The sequence below is a fragment of the Pagrus pagrus genome (genome assembly GCF_965226575.1).
Source record: "Pagrus pagrus genome assembly, chromosome: 2".
Classification (NCBI taxonomy): domain Eukaryota; kingdom Metazoa; phylum Chordata; class Actinopteri; order Spariformes; family Sparidae; genus Pagrus; species Pagrus pagrus.
Genome location: NC_140186.1, coordinates 24,676,533 through 24,694,801, shown reverse-complemented (window position 1 = coordinate 24,694,801; position 18,269 = coordinate 24,676,533). Strand labels below are relative to the sequence as shown.

General features: G+C 41.1%; 2 protein-coding genes across 5 annotated transcripts; both read left to right on the top strand.

Annotated features, from left to right (window-relative positions):
- Positions 1–566: 566 nt before the first annotated feature.
- Positions 567–5,347, top strand: LOC311251966 (uncharacterized protein). Of its 2 annotated transcripts, none has more exons than XM_084344694.1 (4): positions 567–765; positions 868–1,840; positions 3,102–3,434; positions 4,262–5,347. In XM_084344694.1, the coding sequence occupies exons 2-4, from the start codon at positions 1,315–1,317 to the stop codon at positions 4,819–4,821; spliced, it is 1,419 nt and encodes a 472-aa protein (XP_084200820.1). In that variant the 5' UTR covers positions 567–765; positions 868–1,314; the 3' UTR covers positions 4,822–5,347. The 2 variants fall into 2 exon arrangements, with proteins under 2 accessions (XP_084200820.1, XP_084200819.1); XM_084344693.1 differs by having other exon boundaries at positions 569–765; positions 903–1,840.
- A 1,519-nt stretch (positions 5,348–6,866) lies between these two features.
- zfyve27 (zinc finger, FYVE domain containing 27) lies at positions 6,867–17,302 on the top strand. Of its 3 annotated transcripts, XM_084364592.1 has the most exons (14): positions 6,867–7,178; positions 8,652–8,883; positions 8,991–9,061; positions 9,168–9,354; positions 10,196–10,291; positions 10,629–10,741; positions 10,832–10,950; positions 11,478–11,549; positions 12,427–12,444; positions 12,690–12,710; positions 14,947–15,088; positions 15,204–15,250; positions 15,365–15,446; positions 15,606–17,302. In XM_084364592.1, exons 2-14 carry the CDS (start codon positions 8,654–8,656, stop codon positions 15,674–15,676), a joined length of 1,269 nt encoding a protein of 422 aa, XP_084220718.1. In that variant the 5' UTR covers positions 6,867–7,178; positions 8,652–8,653; the 3' UTR covers positions 15,677–17,302. The 3 variants fall into 3 exon arrangements, with proteins under 3 accessions (XP_084220718.1, XP_084220719.1, XP_084220720.1); XM_084364593.1 differs by lacking the exon at positions 12,427–12,444; XM_084364594.1 differs by lacking the exons at positions 12,427–12,444; positions 12,690–12,710.
- Positions 17,303–18,269: the final 967 nt, after the last annotated feature.

The window sequence follows — 18,269 nt, the reverse complement described above, 5'->3', positions numbered from 1 at the left end:
TTGTATGTAGACTCAGCAATTGTCTCACAGTGAGGCAAAGCCCCCTATAGGACACAGGGGAAATGGCATGTATTTTGCTTATGGGCCAAAATATAAATAAATTGCCCTATCTAGTGAAAAATAGTTTTTAAAAAAATTACATAACTCATCCAGGGCCACAGAATGATAGGCTGATAACATGGGGTGCATGATTTTATGCTGTAGTATAATAGTTTTAATGGGTTTTGATGGTTCATAATATGTACAACAGTTTTACCTGTCTATCTGTAACATACACAGTGTATTATAGACATATTATATGACCTGAGATTGAAAAATAACAACTACCTTTGGCAAAATGCATGAATACAGCCAAAATGATCCAAAAATGAAAGTTAAAAAAACATGAAATGTATGTAACATGAGGGTTAACTGGAAAGTCAATGTTTATGTCAAATAAATGCTGATGAGAACTGCCACATTTATATTAAACTCATCAGAGCACTTGGTTTTCCTACAGCACATGAAGGCAGCCTAATTAACCCAGAACAATTAGCAGGTGTGTTTGAGGACAGCTACTATAAAGCTCAGTGGCTCCTCCTCCAGGTCATTTTCTTGTCTCACACACTGAGTCTGACCTCTTTTCTTCCGAAACCAAACATGTGTGCTGTTTTTGCTGGACTGCTGAGGGCTCGACGGGCTCTTGCTCCCAGGACAGGTGTCATGATTCAGCAGCGAGCGGGTTACATCAACAGCAAACCACCTAAAGATAAAGTTGGTCCAGTGGTGAGTTGGCACATTTCATGTTTAGCTCTGTAATGTAACTCGAAAATGTCGAAAATCACTCTTTTATCATTTCTTATGACAAGTTCTCTCTGAATATGCTAGTGTAGCTAACTAGCACGGCCTGCTGTGCCCTGCAGGAGTCTGTGTTCGTGCTGACTGTGATGACTCTGGCCGTCCTCGGACCTTCTGCATGGATCTTCGCCCACTTGGACGATTATAAAAGCCGTCCATGATGGATGAGCCCCGGAGCGTCGTTTACACTTGTTAAAGCCAGTGTGCCTGCTCTTATAAGTGCCATTTGAGCCCCTTTCGACTTTTTTGTTCATATAATAAACTTTCTCTATTACACATGGTCAGTTTCTATTTATTTTACCTGGTGCAGTTCCTCTCGACACCAGCAGGTGTCGGACGCTATCAACGGAAGTGAAACCTCGTCGCTCATAAATAAACAGCGTCTCCACAAGGCATCCATGACAGGTCGTGTTCTCTGCAGGTACTTTTCACATCACCGGGTCATCGCACGGAGCTAAAGTGCCTTTTGAATGCACCATGAAGCCGCAGCATGGGGCCAAAAGGCGCCCATCTGTGCCAAAAGCAGCCGGAGCTGTGGCTGCGCTGTCCCTGCAAGAGGAGCTGGTCGCAGCGATACACGGAGCATTTGAAGTGGCTGTGGAGATCGCAGTTCAGGAGGTGACGAAGCTCGTCGGTCAAGCAACAGGAGACGTCCGTGAGGAGATGCGACGGGAGAACGAGTCGCTCAAACAAAGACTGCAGACGGCTGAAGCTCTGCTGGAGTCGGCCCGCAGGGAGGGAGGAGGTGGCTGCTCTCCTCCACTTAAAAACCTGGCAGCCTCCGACCAGAGAGATCAACCGCCCCACCCGACATGCGACCAAAGGAGCCCAAATCGTGACAATGTGCGCGGTCGCAAGGGGGTGAGAGGTGGGGGGAGTCCTGCAGGTCACAGCCGTGCGGATCATGTGAGGGGGGATGTGGTGACACAGCATGTCAGGGATGCTGCTTCACACCAGGAGAAACATAATGGCTGTGCTGTTGCTTGTGATGCCTTGACTATAGGTAGGCCCATGATCCAGTTTTTATTATCTGTGACTTTGTAAAGTAGAATAAATGGTACCCACAGTGGCTGCATGTTGTGTAGTGACAGTTGCTTTTGTGTTTGTTACTCTACTTCATGTGTTATTTACAGGCAGGATGGCTGAAGTGCAACTTTCTGTCAATAAATGTGCACACAGGGTCACTTCAGTAATTTTTAATATGTAGAAGCTAATGTCACTGTTGGAAAAATACCCCAACTTCATACTTGAGTAAAAGTAAAGATATTGTGTATAACGTATTGTAACAGTCACCAACATATAGGCTAGTACCTGAGTAAAAGTCTACAAGTATCTGATATTATATGTACTTCAATATCAAAAGTAATTTTCTGGCAATAAATGTACTAAAGTATTAAAAATACAAGTAAATTATACATGTATGCATTTACTGTATAATACGAGTCAACTGAAAATTGGCCCGGCTGGTTATCAGATCTGATATTCAACATTTTTCTGATTATCAGAATCTAGCAGACAAAATAGTTATTGATACTTGGGCTTTGATGCAGCATACAATCTGTAGCGTAATAACTGAAGCTCCAGTTGAGTAAAATGTACAATATTTTTTATATATTTACCTCAACTGTAGCAAAGTAGCAGTATAAAGGAGCAAAAAATGGAAATACTGACTCGTTTATTTCCTTTCCTTCAGTGTTTTATATGTTTGTGTGCATATAAAAGATCTTGAAAGTAAAAAGGTCACACCAACAGAAACTCCTCTCCTACAGAAATGCCTCATCAGTAGTATCGCTTTTAATTCGTTGACTTTGTGACATCACACTACATCACCATGTCACACGTGCATAATGTATGCCTAGCGGCTAATTTGGTGTGTAAGAATTGGAGTCGTTGTTCAGGCATGTGTGAGCTGACCAGTCAGAGGAGGCTGGATATTTGGGAGGGCGGGCCTTAAAGAGACTGGAGCTAAAACAAGTGTTTTAGACAGAGGGGGAATACAGAACTGCAGCACTGGACAGTATAAGAAAACTGATGTGGTTTTTGAGCATTAAAGCATGTAAAGCTATTCTAATAGTAACCCAGAGAAAACTTATGAACCTGAAAATGGGCATGATGTCTCCTTTATTTTCAGTTTTGACTTCTTAATAAATATAAACAGTGTACGGTAGTTATAGAAGTAATGTTCTTGTTATAGTCATAATATAGAAAACACTGTCCAGCGTTACCTCGCTCACTGCATGTACCTGTGATCTTTCTGTTTGCAGAAGTCAGTGAAGCGATGTCCCGTGTATGCGTGGTGAGGGTGGAAAGCATGAACCAGCCATGTCGAGACCTAACAGCTCAAGACCGCAGCTCGCCACCACTTCCCAGTTCTGATGACGAGACCACTTTTGGGCAGGTCACAGTGAAGCAAGAGAAGCCAGAAGAAGAGAGAGATGGCTCAGCTTGCTGTTTAGACTCGATCAAAGTGGAGGATTTTAGCCCCGAGTGTATGTTAGCGGTCCACTCCAAAATGAGGGAGGAGTGGAAGCAAGAAGTGCTGGATAGTCAGGAGCAAGACTCAAACAGTCCTCTGTCTTGCACCAGGCTGCCTCAGGGTGAGAAGAGAAACAATGAGTGTCTGAAACAACCACAGAATGTCTCTTTTATAGCCACAGATCGAGTGAGGGTAACTAGACTGGGGTTAATTAGAACGTCTATGATCGTAATATCTCTTGCTATAGTTTTTGTTTGAAAGGTAGTAAGCAATTTTTAAATCAAATGTCCATTAGCGTTGCAACAATCAGTCAGTAATCGTCAATTATTGTGATAATTGATTAATCATTTCAGTCGTCTTTGAGGCAAAAATGTCCAACATTTGTCATTTATGACGGCAAATGAAGAGTCTTTGGGTTTGTGTTAAAGCTTTTTTTCCCTTTTACACTATTTTGATATTTTATAGACTAAACGACATATTGATTAATCATGACAATATCAGCAGATTAGTTGATAATGAAACGAATCATTTGCTGTAGCCCTGATGTCCATTCACATTGATCAGTTATAAAACCAATACGTAATCAACCAATTTGCATGATGGCAAACTTTACACCTCCATGCGTTTAGGTATTGGGGCCAAATTTGGGCATTTTGACTTCCAGTTTGGTAACTGAACAGGAACGTATTCCTTTAACATTTTAAATGCCTTGAAGTCATCAAATCATTTGAAAAACTTAATAACTTTGAATAAATATGGTGGCCAGTATGGCTCAATACAAATGTACTGCTGTGTCTTCTTATGACTGATTTAAACCCACAAAAAAGTTGACTGTAAAATATTAAAATGTGGCAACAACATTGCCACAACACCTCATCATATGGCATTGAGGTGAAAAAGTTTTCAAATTTCCCTCAAGTTACCCCCACAATCTTTTCTTTTACACAGCTCATCCTCCAAACCTGATGGCCAACCTCCCGCAGCCCACAGATCTCCCATCCCTCTCCTCGGAGTTCCCAAACATCTTCCCAGAAGCCCCTCCACAAGTTTACGGAGTCCATGTACGGACCAGCCGCAACCTCGGCCACGTCAACCTCTACGCCTGCAAGTTCTGCGGTCAGACGTTCCACCTGCCCAGCCTGCTGCGGCGACACTCCGGCCAGTGCCAGCAGAAGCTCCAGCAGTGTTTTCAGCAGCCCGTAGCAGGAAGCAGGAGGAGCAGACTGCAGCTTTATCCGCCGGGCTGCAGCCCCTTCCGCTGCACGGTGTGCAACCGAGAGTTCAACCGCATGGAGAACCTCAAGACTCACCTTCGCATCCACACCGGAGAGAGGCCGTACACCTGCTCGGTCTGCTCCAAGTGTTTCCGTCACTCCGGGGCCTTGACCAGGCACTTTCGTATCCACACTGGAGAGAAGCCTTACATCTGCGGACAGTGTGGGAAGTCTTTCAGAAACTGTGGAGGGCTTAAATTCCACCAGCGGTCACACAGCAAGCAGCTACAGTGATGTGGGACGCAGCAGCGTTAAGGTCTTCAAGATTACATTTGAGAGATATAAACTGCTGATTTTATGCAATGCTCAATGGTCATGTTTTGATTTGATCATTTTTATGTTAAAGAAATCATTTTACAGGTTTTTACAGCCTCCCAATTGTCTGGACAGACATGTGATCTATACCGTACCTTATGTACACCCGAAGCTCATGATGGCCTCAAGAATTATATTAATAAATATAATATATATTAATTAGAAAAAGTTTGTCAGTAGCATTTTAAAGTGTTACAAGGAAGCATCATCAGCATTTCACAGCAGGGTTATACTTACTGGCTAATATCAGATTTTTGAGACACGAGTTGCCCACACATGCCAGACGAACCTTAAAGGTACCCTCCACACACGTGTTCAGGCATGCATACAAATTCTCTGCTGTGTGTGCAACATGTTTTTTTGCAGGAAAAAAAGTGTAATAACCACATTAAAATGCCTCAAATGACACCTACTCCTTCTCCCTCAATAAAAGGTTCAGGCTGAATATGCAATTATTTTTAATTTCACAAGTGTAATTGCTGTAAAGTCCATTTTCAGTGTATGTGTGTCGTTGTATGAGCTCTCAACCAGAAATCAGGATCCAAACAAGTTATAGGAACAGTCAAGTGCATCGTATTGAGGTTAAATTATTGAGTTAGTGAAACAAGAAGCTTTATTTAAGTGTTGATGTTCTATAAATCCACTCATTAGCAGAAACGCACCAAGTAGAGAGACAAAGTATAGAGGAGTAGACTGTAGCTATGTGATCACTTACTGAGTCAGCCATTTAGCTGCATACTGTACAGTATATGATGGCTCAGTAGTACTTCCAAGTGCCATTTTTTTTCTAACTTGTTTTCGGATGGTTATTAAAGAACATCAGTTTGTGACTTGTTTTCATGGCGATCCTGTTTTTCAAATTATATGTATGTGTGCCTATCGAAATAAGCATCTTATTTTGAAGAAAATATCATTTTCTGAATAAAATGTATGGAAATTACTCAAATATTAGACAAAGTATGTCTGCTTTGTTGGACTGTTACAATATACAGATGACTATGGAAGCGCATGGGTTGAAATCTATTATTATTATTCTTCAGAGGTGGAAGGTAACAAAGTGCATTTACTGAAGTAGAGTCACTGACCCCAAAACATACATCCAGGTCCAGAACAACAACAGTGTCTGCAGAGTCCCTGTCCACTTCAGGAAGTGTTAAGACAGCAGTCAGGTTTGACATCAGTAGACAGAAGATGACTTGGGAGCATGCAGATTGCCAGTAGAGGGCGACAAAGATCATATCATATATCATCACTATGTAAAACTCATAATCCCACGCTTGTATTCAATGAAATTAAGGTTACAGTTCACAAGATGTTACTGTCAGTGACGAGCAGTGTTTCCTGGTGTCTGCATAGTCAACCCTCTTATCCACACAATAACCACTGATACAGATATACTATGAAGGTGAACAAAACAAGACGTTCCAGTAATATGGATTTAAGAAAACTCTTGTTTGTGTTTTTAAATGGCTATTAAATGGCTACATTTTCCACTTAACTGAAAACAGTGTTTTAGGATCAGTGGACTTGACAGTACAGCACAGGTCATCAAATAACATTTTGAGTTTCACTATCTTTTCTCCAAAAACTATACAGTGCCCCTTTAAAATGAAAAGTACTTTATATTACATATTTACATATTTAGATTTTTTCTTTGAGGGTGAAATCATGTTTTATTATTATTTGTTTTTTTTTCTGGGGGGGGGACATATCAGACACAACATTATTATCTAAAGCACAATATTTGTATATGTCTTGACACATGTCTTTGAGTTAAATTTTGAAACAGACTCACTTTTATGTTTCAACATAACATATATCTACATCCTCCACACTAACAGGAGCTTACACAATGTACGTCAGTTGAACAGAGCAGCCAAAGATCACCCTGCTCTGTGCTCGATTGCATTGGTCATAATCCCTCTTTTCTGTTATCACCTATTCGGCCTGGATTAAACCAGGAAGCGGACGTTCTCAGAGCAACACGAAGCTAACAAAGCTAGCTGGGACCAGCAGCCGTCCACAAACAAAACAACTGCCTTACCCGCCGGGTTTGTCCGCTGACAACCTGACGGTTTGATAAACCGCCTCGTCTGGACAGGTTAAAGCTGGTGCGGGAGGGCAGGCTGCCTCTATGCTGACCGGGCCGGTTGAATTTGGAGGCGCTTCCTTCCTCCGGGCTGATGATGTCGGTGGGACTCGCTAGTTAACGCCTGAGCTCTTCACAGCACTGCTGCTGCTTCACAAGTTGCCTGTTGTTGGACACTCAGCTCGGGGTAACTAATCTCCTTCATACCCGGCAGATCATATTAGCTGGAGTAGTAAACATATCTCTGAAGAGCCCCTCTGTTAGCAAGCCAAGTTAACTTTCCTGTTTGACAGCTTGTCACAGGCCACAGTGCTTAGCTCTGATTTAGTGATGCTCCTCTCAGTCACGATGAATAGTTACATTTTAAAAGGTAATGCAGAAGAGAGATGGTCAGGGATGGAGAACACTCAACAACATGCCCTTGTAGGGACTGATTAAGATTACTTGTGTCGAAAACAAAGTACTAAAGTAAAAGTTAAAGTAGCTTTTTTGAAAACTATATAAAGTACCTGAAAAGATAATCTTGATTTTAGTATATTAAATGAAACACACCCCTCCACCCCCTGGTTAACTCTGTGGTGCTTTCAGATCTACTCTCAAGGAATTGTAAAGATTGTCTCTGAGAGTAAAGGTTCAACCAAAAAGCATCCATGACAAGCTACAGTAGGTTACCTTGAAAAGTTTTTAATGAGATACCATCCATTGCTGAAAATAAAAATGACTTTACATCAGACTGAACAGGCTTTTTCAAGTTCCCTCTTTGGTTGAGTTTGAAGTGTGTTGCACCTCTGTTGGGTGATGTCCTGACCATCACCAGCACAGTTCTGGTTTGTGTTGGTCAGGTAATGTTTCACCTCATTTCAATCTGAATAACACACACTTGTGTAAACTGATGTCTCTCTTTTGTACGTATAAAAGTGTTTTCGCAGCATCATAGACAACTCAGACTGATAAACTCACACTTTACATATCGTATACCTGCTGAGACCAACTGGAAAATGGTTTAGTTGTTTCAAGCTGCCCTTAAAAGTTGTGAAAAGACAACATCAGACCTGTCTCCTCATGCTTTTGGCAGCAGGGCTGGGCAATATGGCAAAAAATATGATCACGCTGTTTTTTTCCATATTGACCAATATTGATTTTAGTTTGACTGGGACCTTTTCTGCCTGGGTTGACTCAGACCAAAGGCTTATTTTGCAAATCACCTTAATCTGTGCTTTGTTGCTTTTGAAATAGCCAAACCACCTACATATTAGGGATCCAGGGTGCGACTGTATTAAATGTATTATTGGGTCCACCAAAATTATGTAGTGGTACACCAAAATAAAAAAGGCAGGCACACCAGTGCAACCAGTGTAAAATGTAAGCCTGGAGCCCTGCATATAATTGACGTCATGTCACCATTTTTGTCAAGAATTTGTTATCCACTTTCCTAATCAGTAGCTCAAACAATGCTTTGCAGTAGGAAATGGGCGTGAACTTTGACATTCAAGCCAAAAACCTGCAGACTGACTGGCTGCTGTGTGTATTTCTGCTGTGTTGTAGGTTGTTGAATCTCTAAGCATATTGAGAAATAGGGTTGTTTGTATTGAGATAATGTTATCACCCAGCTATAGCAATCCTGTAAACGTGCCTGCTTTCTTCTCCTCACTCTGCACAGGAATGATGATGCACGGCGCGTCCCAGGAGCCGTCGCAGGGTACAGGGGACGGGGCGGAGCTGGTACACACATCATCTAAAGAGACCCCCGGGTCTCCAGATGCCTCTGAGTTGGGGAGCCCACGATGCACACAAAACTTTGATCTGTTCAACATGGTTGTGTCCTATAAGAGAATGGCTCTGTTTCTAGAGCCAGTTGTTGATGCAGTGGAGCTGACCCGCTTCCTGCTCGGGTATGTATGTGTATGTGTGTACCCTGTTTGAGCATCATAGAGAGTAGTGAGATGGCAGGAAGGCGTGTTGGAGTATTCACTGTCATCTTCTTTGTTTAATCCCTCAGATGGAAGATGCCTTTTTGCTCTCTGCTTGTCTGTGTATTCCTCAATGTCTTCTTCTGCACTGTTAATGAAGGTAAAATGAGGCATTAATATTAATCCAGCTTTTGTTGCATGTTTTAAAAGACACTTGAATCATTTATTAACTGGCAGCTGTGTGTTGTCTACCTCTCTGGTATCAGTGGGTTGGTTCACAGTGGGTGTGGTGGCACTCTGTATGCCTGCTGCCTTGGGTTACCTGCAGGACAGGTGTGGGGGCAGAGCCTCAGAAGCTGAGCTCGAGAAGAGGCGCTTCTACGCTGTGCACCGCCGAGACCTGCAGACAGTTCATCTCACCAAACAGGAGGCCATGCTGGAAGTCAAAGACCTGTAAGATGTGCTCAGGGCTGCAACTCATGATTATTTTCATTATTGATTAGTCCTCTGGGGATTTTCTTGATCAGCTGTTTATGAGATTTGTAAGTCTATTAAATGTTAAGGAATAGGAAAAAAAATGTTTTAAGCCAGACTTAATGTTGTGTTATTGTGTTGTTTGCCCGACCAACAGTCCAGAACCAAAATATATTCAGTTTACCACCAGATAAGACAAATAAAGAGAGCAAATCATCACATTTGAGAGGCTAAAAGGGTAATGTTTGGTATTTTGGTTTGAAAAATTACTTGGAAAAACTAACTGCCAATTTATTTTTCTGTTTATTAACTATTTCATTGTTTGTGTGTGCGCACACTTGTCTTTGGGTGTTTCCTAACCCAAGCCAGATCTGAATCTATATCCGTTTGAAATAATATGTTGAGTTAACGGGCCGTCACAGTTTTTTTATGTACAAACGTGTATCCTTGACAAATTTGTTTTATTAATTTCCTACTTTCATAAAACATGTTCAAAGCTGTTCCACAAAAAGAAACCAGCACATTACAAACTTGTATTGGTTCTCGATCATCAAAACATTGTCTACAGCTCCGCTTTAAGTCACAAACGACACAGAACACCTTTAAATTAGCCAGTTTTCTTTTTTATACCATCATTAAATAATAACCGATGAAAATGACAAAAATCTTATTTAGTTAATCTTTTCTTTACCTTTTTTGGAACAGGTTTATAAAATGTGTATATGTGACATTTGTACTTGGTATTTCTTCATGTGTGGGTTGAAGTGTAGTTCTTACACTGCTTGTGTTGAGTGAGTGTGTGTCTCTGTTTCTTCTTCAGGTTGAAGCACCTGGATGACATGCTGTCCTCTGCCTGCCTATCAGCAGAAGCTGTTTATAAGGTCCTGTACTGGGATAATCACACCAAGTCATCAAGGTCAGCATCTACACACACACACACACACACACACACACACACACACACACACACACACACACACACGCCTGTCATTATAACTACTTTTGTTGGATGATATACTGAAGTTGCTTACACAGTGTAAGCTAGTTGTTTGCTGTGAAGGCAACGCTCTGTTACGTTAGCGTTGAGTTAGCTACCAAGCTGATGTCAATCCAAACTCATGTTCAGGGTAGGTCAGTAGTCACAGCATTAACTGCATGATGTGATAACCTACTTGAAATAAAAACGTTCTGAGCATTGAATCATATGATACATGGTCTGTCTGTGAGCTGACATTCGTAATGTCTCCCTCAAGGTTCTACGGAGGGATGTTAATATTGGCGTGTCTGCTGTACGCCGTCCCTGTGGGCTGGGTGTTCGCTGGGCTCAACAGCGCCATCTTCCTGTGGAACAGAGACTTCTGCAGAGGTGAGTTCATCTTGTCTGGGAGAAGCAAACTCTAACTCTTGTTTAAGAAAGTAAAGCTGAAGCAACGTTTCTTTTCTCTCGTGGCTCCAGTTTTGTTGGACCTATGGAAGCTGTTCCACGTGGGCCAGACGCAGGCCTCAGAGGGAGTGTGTGAAGAACAGGAGCAAGGCAACTTGTTGGACAGGACCCCCACACCAACGAGTATGGAGGTGAGAGGAAGGAACATGGTGGAAAAAAGTGCATGTGGGTTTGAATGCTGAAGGATTAACTGGTTGTGATTTACATTAAAACCAACCATGTCTGTAAGCTTCTTATCCAGTTTATCCTATGCTCTCATCCAGTACGTGTCATGTAAATCCATGCGCAGATTTGCTCCATCCATCCATCCAAAGAGCCACTTTTTTTCAGTTGTGAATTTATTCGCAAAGGCGCAGACAGGGGCTCAGATTAATGTGACTGTATCCGCTCAGAGGCCTCTGCATCACGGCAAGGCAACAGCGAACTGCAAAATAAAAAACGCTCAAGGTGGTCAAGGTTCAGGAATATCCGTTAATCATCCGACAGTTAATAACATCCTCCTGTATCCTGAGCTGCTTAGATTGATGAGTGAGGGCACGACCACTCTCCAAGGTGCTGATCCTGGGACAGCCAGAAACTCGAGAGCTGCTTCTCAGCCCAGTATTTATACATTAATTTATGTGTGTGTGTGTGTGTGTGTGTGTGTGTGTGATGACAGGACCTGTCTCCTGGCAGTGTGGAGGAAGCTGAGGAGGCAGAGCCTGATGATGAATTCAAGGATGCCATTGAGGTAAATACTTATGAATTTAATTATTCACTTTTTTACTATTTTTTAATGCCACAGGTTTTACCCCTGAATCCTAAATCAGTTGTTTTGGTGTTGTAACTCTCAGAATGTTTTTTGTTTTTCTAACTACTACAGCTGCAAAATGTATCAAAATAATATATTAATTGCAATATTATAATAGGATAAGCTGCAATTTTTTGATCAAGATAAACAAAGCAGTATAATAATGAAGTAGTGTAGTGCTGCAGAGATGCCCTGGCCTTCAAATCTTGTCCTCCAGATGTAAGAAACCATGTCTATTGCCCTGTCACAGATATATTGGCACATGCTTGGGCTGATTTATAATTATTAAATTCCCACTAAGGTTCACTGTGTCAGTTCGCTGATGTTTTTTAAACAATAGAGTGTATTGTTAATCTGTAAATGATCTTGCCTCTGTGACACATCTTTGTCACAGTTGTTTGATAACCACATTGGAGTGATCATTGCAAAGAATCTGTGTATATCAGCAGATACTGTATATCGATATCTGAATTTTTTACTCCCTAATATAAGTATAAGTATGCACATCAACCCAAAAAATCCAGTATTGATCAGGCTCTTCTTAACCAGAGCATGCCTGTTAGGATAAAAAGAAAGATAACTGCAGCCGTATACTGGTGTGTGTCCACTTGTCACTGACAGATAACAATTCTCATAAGTTGTTCAAATACATTTGGCTTTAAATACAGTGGCTTTAGAAACTATATTGCATTTGATTGATTGCATTACTTATTTGAACATAGTTGTTGGAGTTTACCATCACTGTATAAAAAATCCTCCTCTCTTGACGTATTTTCCTGTTACTTCCTGTTTTATCTCTGCTGTCCTCTGAACTCAGGAGACAATGTCCCTGCAGGTAAGTGTCGCCTCCTTCTGATTAAAAGAGGCTGGTGCACTGCCACCAGTTACTCACATCATACTGCAGGAACTACTTGACACATGAACAACAGCTTCATGTGTTGTTAGCTGGTGACCTTGTGCCGTAGTCCTGTCTTTGCTCTTTGAAAAAGCTTGGTTTTGGGTGTGTTCCTGTGCAATCACACTGAATATCAGTATCTGTGGGTAACGTTGTTCTCATCTGTTGCTCTGCTTCCTGATCAGGAAACCCCTTTGGTTTTAGTGGTAAGTGGATTTCCCGCTGCCTCCCACCCATCCATCTACACATCCATTATTATTATACATATTATATTATATATAATATGCATAATATCCATATTATATTATATATTCATGTGCTTGTTCCCATGGCACGGGTTACTGTTTGTGATAGTGATAATAATAATCCCATCATTCAATTCAATTCTGCATAACTGGCATTGTTCATGAGACATACTGCAGTAGTGAAATCAGCTTTTCCTTGTACAGGCATCCAAACCAGGTCAGTCAGATGGATTTATCTGCTTGTGTAATAGTAAATATATTTTTGAGTTTGTGATCGGCAGTTTGCTTTTAAATGTAGCTGTCATGGCCTGTTTGAAATCTGCTGTTGAACACACAGCCAGCAGAAACAAGTCATCTGTTCCCTTATGGCCCAGTGTGTTGTGGTTGGGTCGGATGGTTTTCTTTGACAAAACAAATCCTCTTCACTTCTTCTTTGTCCTCTTACTCTCTGGTCCTCTGGTACCATAAAGTCGTGGTTGTGCCTTCCGGTGGAATAAATTGTGCCACTCTGATTGCCTGGCCACTGGTTTCTAGAAAGTGGGGAAAATACCTTATAATAAGTCTTGTCCTGTGAACTTGTAGGTAAAAGGCGTGAAGCTTCGCTGGCCTCACGATTTGATTCGGATTCACCTGTCATCGATTCGAATGCACAATGATTCTCGATGCATCCTCAATGTATGGTATCCTCACTTTTCTGTTCACATGGCTAATTTTTCATCATTTAATACAAAGCAGATAACAATCATAAAATGTATTTATACAGCAGATATAAACAAGGTGCTTCACAGAAGAGGAAAAGAAAAATAACCAACAGCAGCTTAAAACAGCACAAAGGAGAGCAACGGTTAAAAAGTAGCAAAAAACACAACCACAGGACTATAAAACATTGTGGGATAAAAACAAAGCTGAGTAAGAGTAAAGTGATAGAATCCAATTGCTTATTTAAGAGTAAAATAAATGTAAATTCTCTTTAAATTTAGAAAGTGCCTTTTAAAATGGTAATTTACAAAAACATTGTTTTCACATAGGCAGGCATTTTTTCTCAGGTGAAAACGGCTAATGTGGTTTGTAATGGTTGTGAAGCAGATTTCACAAACACCATGTGTCACGTCCAGTTTGTGCTTAAAATCTGAAAAGTCCCCAGATGTCCACTGGGTGTGTGTTTTTATCACTGGCAGCTGATACCTGCCTTCCCGCGACATATCTCCTAACGTGAGCCTGATGTCCGGCGACAGTACATCGGAGCATTAGAGCTATGTTGCGCCGTAACTTTACAGCTTTCTTGTGCAGCTGAGGCTGGAAAATCAACATTAAATAGTGGCTGCAAACTCAGGATTATGCTCTGTCTTTGCATCAATGCAGAATTTTCCACATCTGCATTGCAATGCATCTTACAACTGAGGAATTTCCACACCTTAAATGAAAACGTAGGTAGATATAGAGACCACAGATGGACCGGACATCAGTATTCACCTTGTTGCTTGCCATCAGCCTATGAGCATATAAGATGACATTCACCGATAGCAGTGGCCGATGTTTCTGTTGTCACATCAGTTTTGCAATAGCACATGAATGGGTTCCTGGCCTGTCACATCCCTGCCGTCATTTTGTAAGGCTGTGTAAGTAATGAAACATTCTCCTCAGTGAGTAGGTAGTCGTAAAGCGTTGTGTAAAAAGGCTTTTAAAGACTCTTTTTCATGTAAAGGAAAGTTAGATTTAGGGCTCCTTCACACATTTGTTTGAGTGAATTTGTGCTCTTTCAAAGATTGTTTTGAATGACTTTAAAACTCAGAATCAGTTATTTTTTAATAATGAAGATTGGAGTAATGAATAAAAAACATCAGCATCAGCCGTCAGCAAAGTTGTTATGTTAAAGGTCTGGTCCCTAATAGAGATATAGTGTACATGTAGGCAGGTAAGAGGTTCATGTAGTTTCCCCCTTGATCTATCTCCCTTGTAGTCCCAGTACTTTCCATCATTATATTGATTCATTCATATGCCAAACATCTATTTGTCAAACTGGCTGAAACTCCCATCACAGTGAATTTAACCCACTTTAATGTCTCTGAGCTCGGCCGTTTCCTGTCCAGGTTTTCATACTCCATCAAACCAACTCCAGTTACTGTAGCTTACACAGCATTTAAATGTCTCTTTCCTCTCCCACCCCCTTCCTCCCTCCTTCCTCCATCTCCCTCAGGAGGATGATGACGGGCCTCTCGGCGCTCCCGAGTATGACACCATCTCTGAAAATGGACTCTTGAGCCGCAACGAACCAATCCGCAGCAAGGTGTCCAAACTGACAGAGAAACTGCGTAAGCGCTACCCCACCACCAGCACAGGTCGGTTCGCTCTGACTCACCCACTGGTTGATTTCCTCTTATATGACCTCAGATGCTTTTCATTTTATATTATATTTCCTAATTATAGCATGTATCCCTCTGTCTTTCTTCAAAGGCAACTGTTCCAGCTGCAGTGCCGTCTTCTCAGTGCTTAAGAAAAGGGTGAGACTGAAAACTTGTGACAAGAATTGGGGATATATTTAGGCATCGCGTCATCATGTTTGATTTAGTCTTTTATTGGCTCGAGCTCTAACACGATGTCTCTCCGTTTTACAGAGGAACTGCAGTAACTGTGGCAACAGCTTCTGTTCCCGCTGCTGCTCCTTTAAAGTGCTGAGATCTTGCATGGGGGCAACAGGTGAGAACGGGAAAATGAAAAAATTGCATAATTTTAACATTTTACTTTTAGACAGATTGATGTAGTTTCATGACAGTTACATCATGTCACATCACAATATCCTGTATCTGTGTCTGTTCTTCACTGAATGATCTTATTCTCTCATTGTTTCTCTTTCAGCTCCAGAGGCCCAGAGGGAGACTGTGTTTGTTTGTGCTGCCTGTAATTCCTCTCTCATCAAGTTACAGTGAGATGGCAGACCACTCTTGTTTTCCAGTGGTCAGCTGGAGGTCATCCACTGTTCGGCCCTGAGCCCTACTCCCACCTTACTGAAACCCTAACACATGCCTTGGTTTTCAAGTCAAGCACCTCTATCTGTCAGGACACCTCCTGTGTTGAACCTCGAGAACCTTCCCCATGTCTAATGTCTCGGTTGCTTCCCTCTGTAGCTACTTGTGTTGCTTCTGGGACTTTTACTGTAATCTGTTGCATATTTGAAGAACTGGACCTTATGAATCTATGAGACTTTCTACAGAGCACAATAGCTCTGGCACAAGGACCTCTTCCCTTTGCTGAGCAGAGGGAGGTGTAAAGTGTGCAGGGTGGAGGCCAGGATTTCACTTGAATGTTGCCATCTTCAGCCCTGTGTAGCAGTTTAACTGTACTGTAAAGCTGAGAGGACTTTTCTGTACGAACAAGGCCAGGACTGTATAGATTTGGCACGTTTTCATATTGTTGATGAATGCGATTGTGTGAGCAAAGGCTGGCAGTGTGAATTTAGTTTGTAATGGATAATAATGGATGTACGGCCAAAAGAAGAAGCTTTGATTGCCACAATGTGCACGGGCTGGCCTGGCAAACTTGTCAGAATTTTTGCCAGTCTTGTTTACGGTCCGCTACTCCACTTTGACCTGCGGCTCCACAACAATGTCATGTGATTAGTTCTGGCTTTGTGAAAGAATATGGGGAACATATTCGTCAGTTTACTTCTGTTTTACTAGTTATATCTGCTGCCACTGCAAAACATGTTATTGGTACGCACATTATTTACCAGACCTCAAGTTTGTAAATGGGCATTTGCTTAGTGAAAAACTCAGATTAAAACTCCATTACTTGAGGTTTCCTTTTTTAAACAGTGTTCCCATCAGCTACAGGACCTTACAAAGACATAAGGGGAGCAGATATGACATGCCATAAACAATGATAACTTTAAGGCAGTAAACAGAAAATGCTTGGCCTGCAATTAATCACATTACATTTTTGTCAAGTTGCCAGTGATGGTGTTCTGGAGGGCGGGTGAATGAGGCTCTGTCAACATTAGGACAAGTTTGTTACCCGGCTCAGTGTACTTGTAATGATCAAATTGGATCATTTTGTCATCATTTTTCCCTTGTTGACATGTTGGTTAAGATTTTTTAGAGCATAGCAGCAAACTAGAAGTCAAAAAAGCTGCTAAAGTTCCCTGGAGCACCGTGCTTTTCCTCTAACTGGATCAAAGTTGACCCAACTGGATTAAAGTTGTTTGAAGGGATCGAGCAACCAGCTGAAGTTGTCATCAGAGCCTCACACTCTTGCAAGCGGGACTTAAAAGAATTGTTGTTGAGGCATTATAAGCCAAATTGTGGCTCTTGGTGGTGAAATTGTTTTAATCATGATTCAGACACAGACGATTGTAATTGTTTGCTTTGCTTTTATTGTAATCATAGAAAAACTGTCACGATGAATTGTTCTATTATATCTAATATATTTAATTTAAAACTCCTGAAAGTGCAAGTTATTGTTTGACCTAATAATTCATTCTGTATATATTGCCCTTATTTTATGGATGAGATATGCCATTATTGAAATAAACTCTGTGATGATTTGATTGACTTAAAGTCACAAGTGGTAAGTATGGTGTTTTCGACCTTTTTTGGTCCAAAGAAATACAGATTTACTTTTAGCAACTTGAACATTGTCTTATCAAAATGGGACAACCCATAAAAATACATCAGCTGTAGTTTATTATTTTTGGAAATTTCAAAGATAGAAATTCAAACTTCATATATTCAGATGGATGGTTCTCAAAACAAAATGGTTCAATATTAACAATTTCAGATCACCAGATCGAGGATCTGCATCAAATTGTACTCACTCATAGATACCAGATAAATATACCTGACCATCCTCAACAAGGTCCATGCATTATTCCCTGAGAAATGAACGAAATTAAGGACACCCTATCTCACAACGTTAGAGAAAACAAGAAGAAATACCCAGATCTGTCCCTTTATCTGGATCCGTACCAAAGGTTAATGGGGTCTATTCTGGGCTGAGACACATCCTCCATCCAAGTTTAATGGAAATCTGCGGTAGTTTTCGTGTAATCGTGCCAACAAACCAACCAACCAACCAATGAAAAAACAGAAGGGGGAAAACATAACCTTGGCAGTAATAAGCCTGCAGTTATGAATACATTTCACAGTAATGTTTTAATTTTCTTATAAGACACCTTCCTATGACAAAATATTTAAAGCAGCAATTATAACATCGAAATTATAAGATAAGTCATTATTGTGATAAAAAAAAGTCAATATATGAGATAAAAGTTAGATAAAAAGTCATTATGCGATTAAAAAAAAAATCAAAATTATGAGATTAAAAAGTCAACATTTATCTCATAATTACAATTTTATAGCATCATTTCTTATTATACTTACCACGGGAGCATTTCATGTATGTTCTTTGTTTACATGGCTGAAATGTGCCTCCATACATGTGAGACAGCTGAATTAATATTACCTCCACTGTACTTTAGCCCCTCCCCCTCCTCCTCCTCCTCCTCCCCTTGCCCACCCCGCCCTT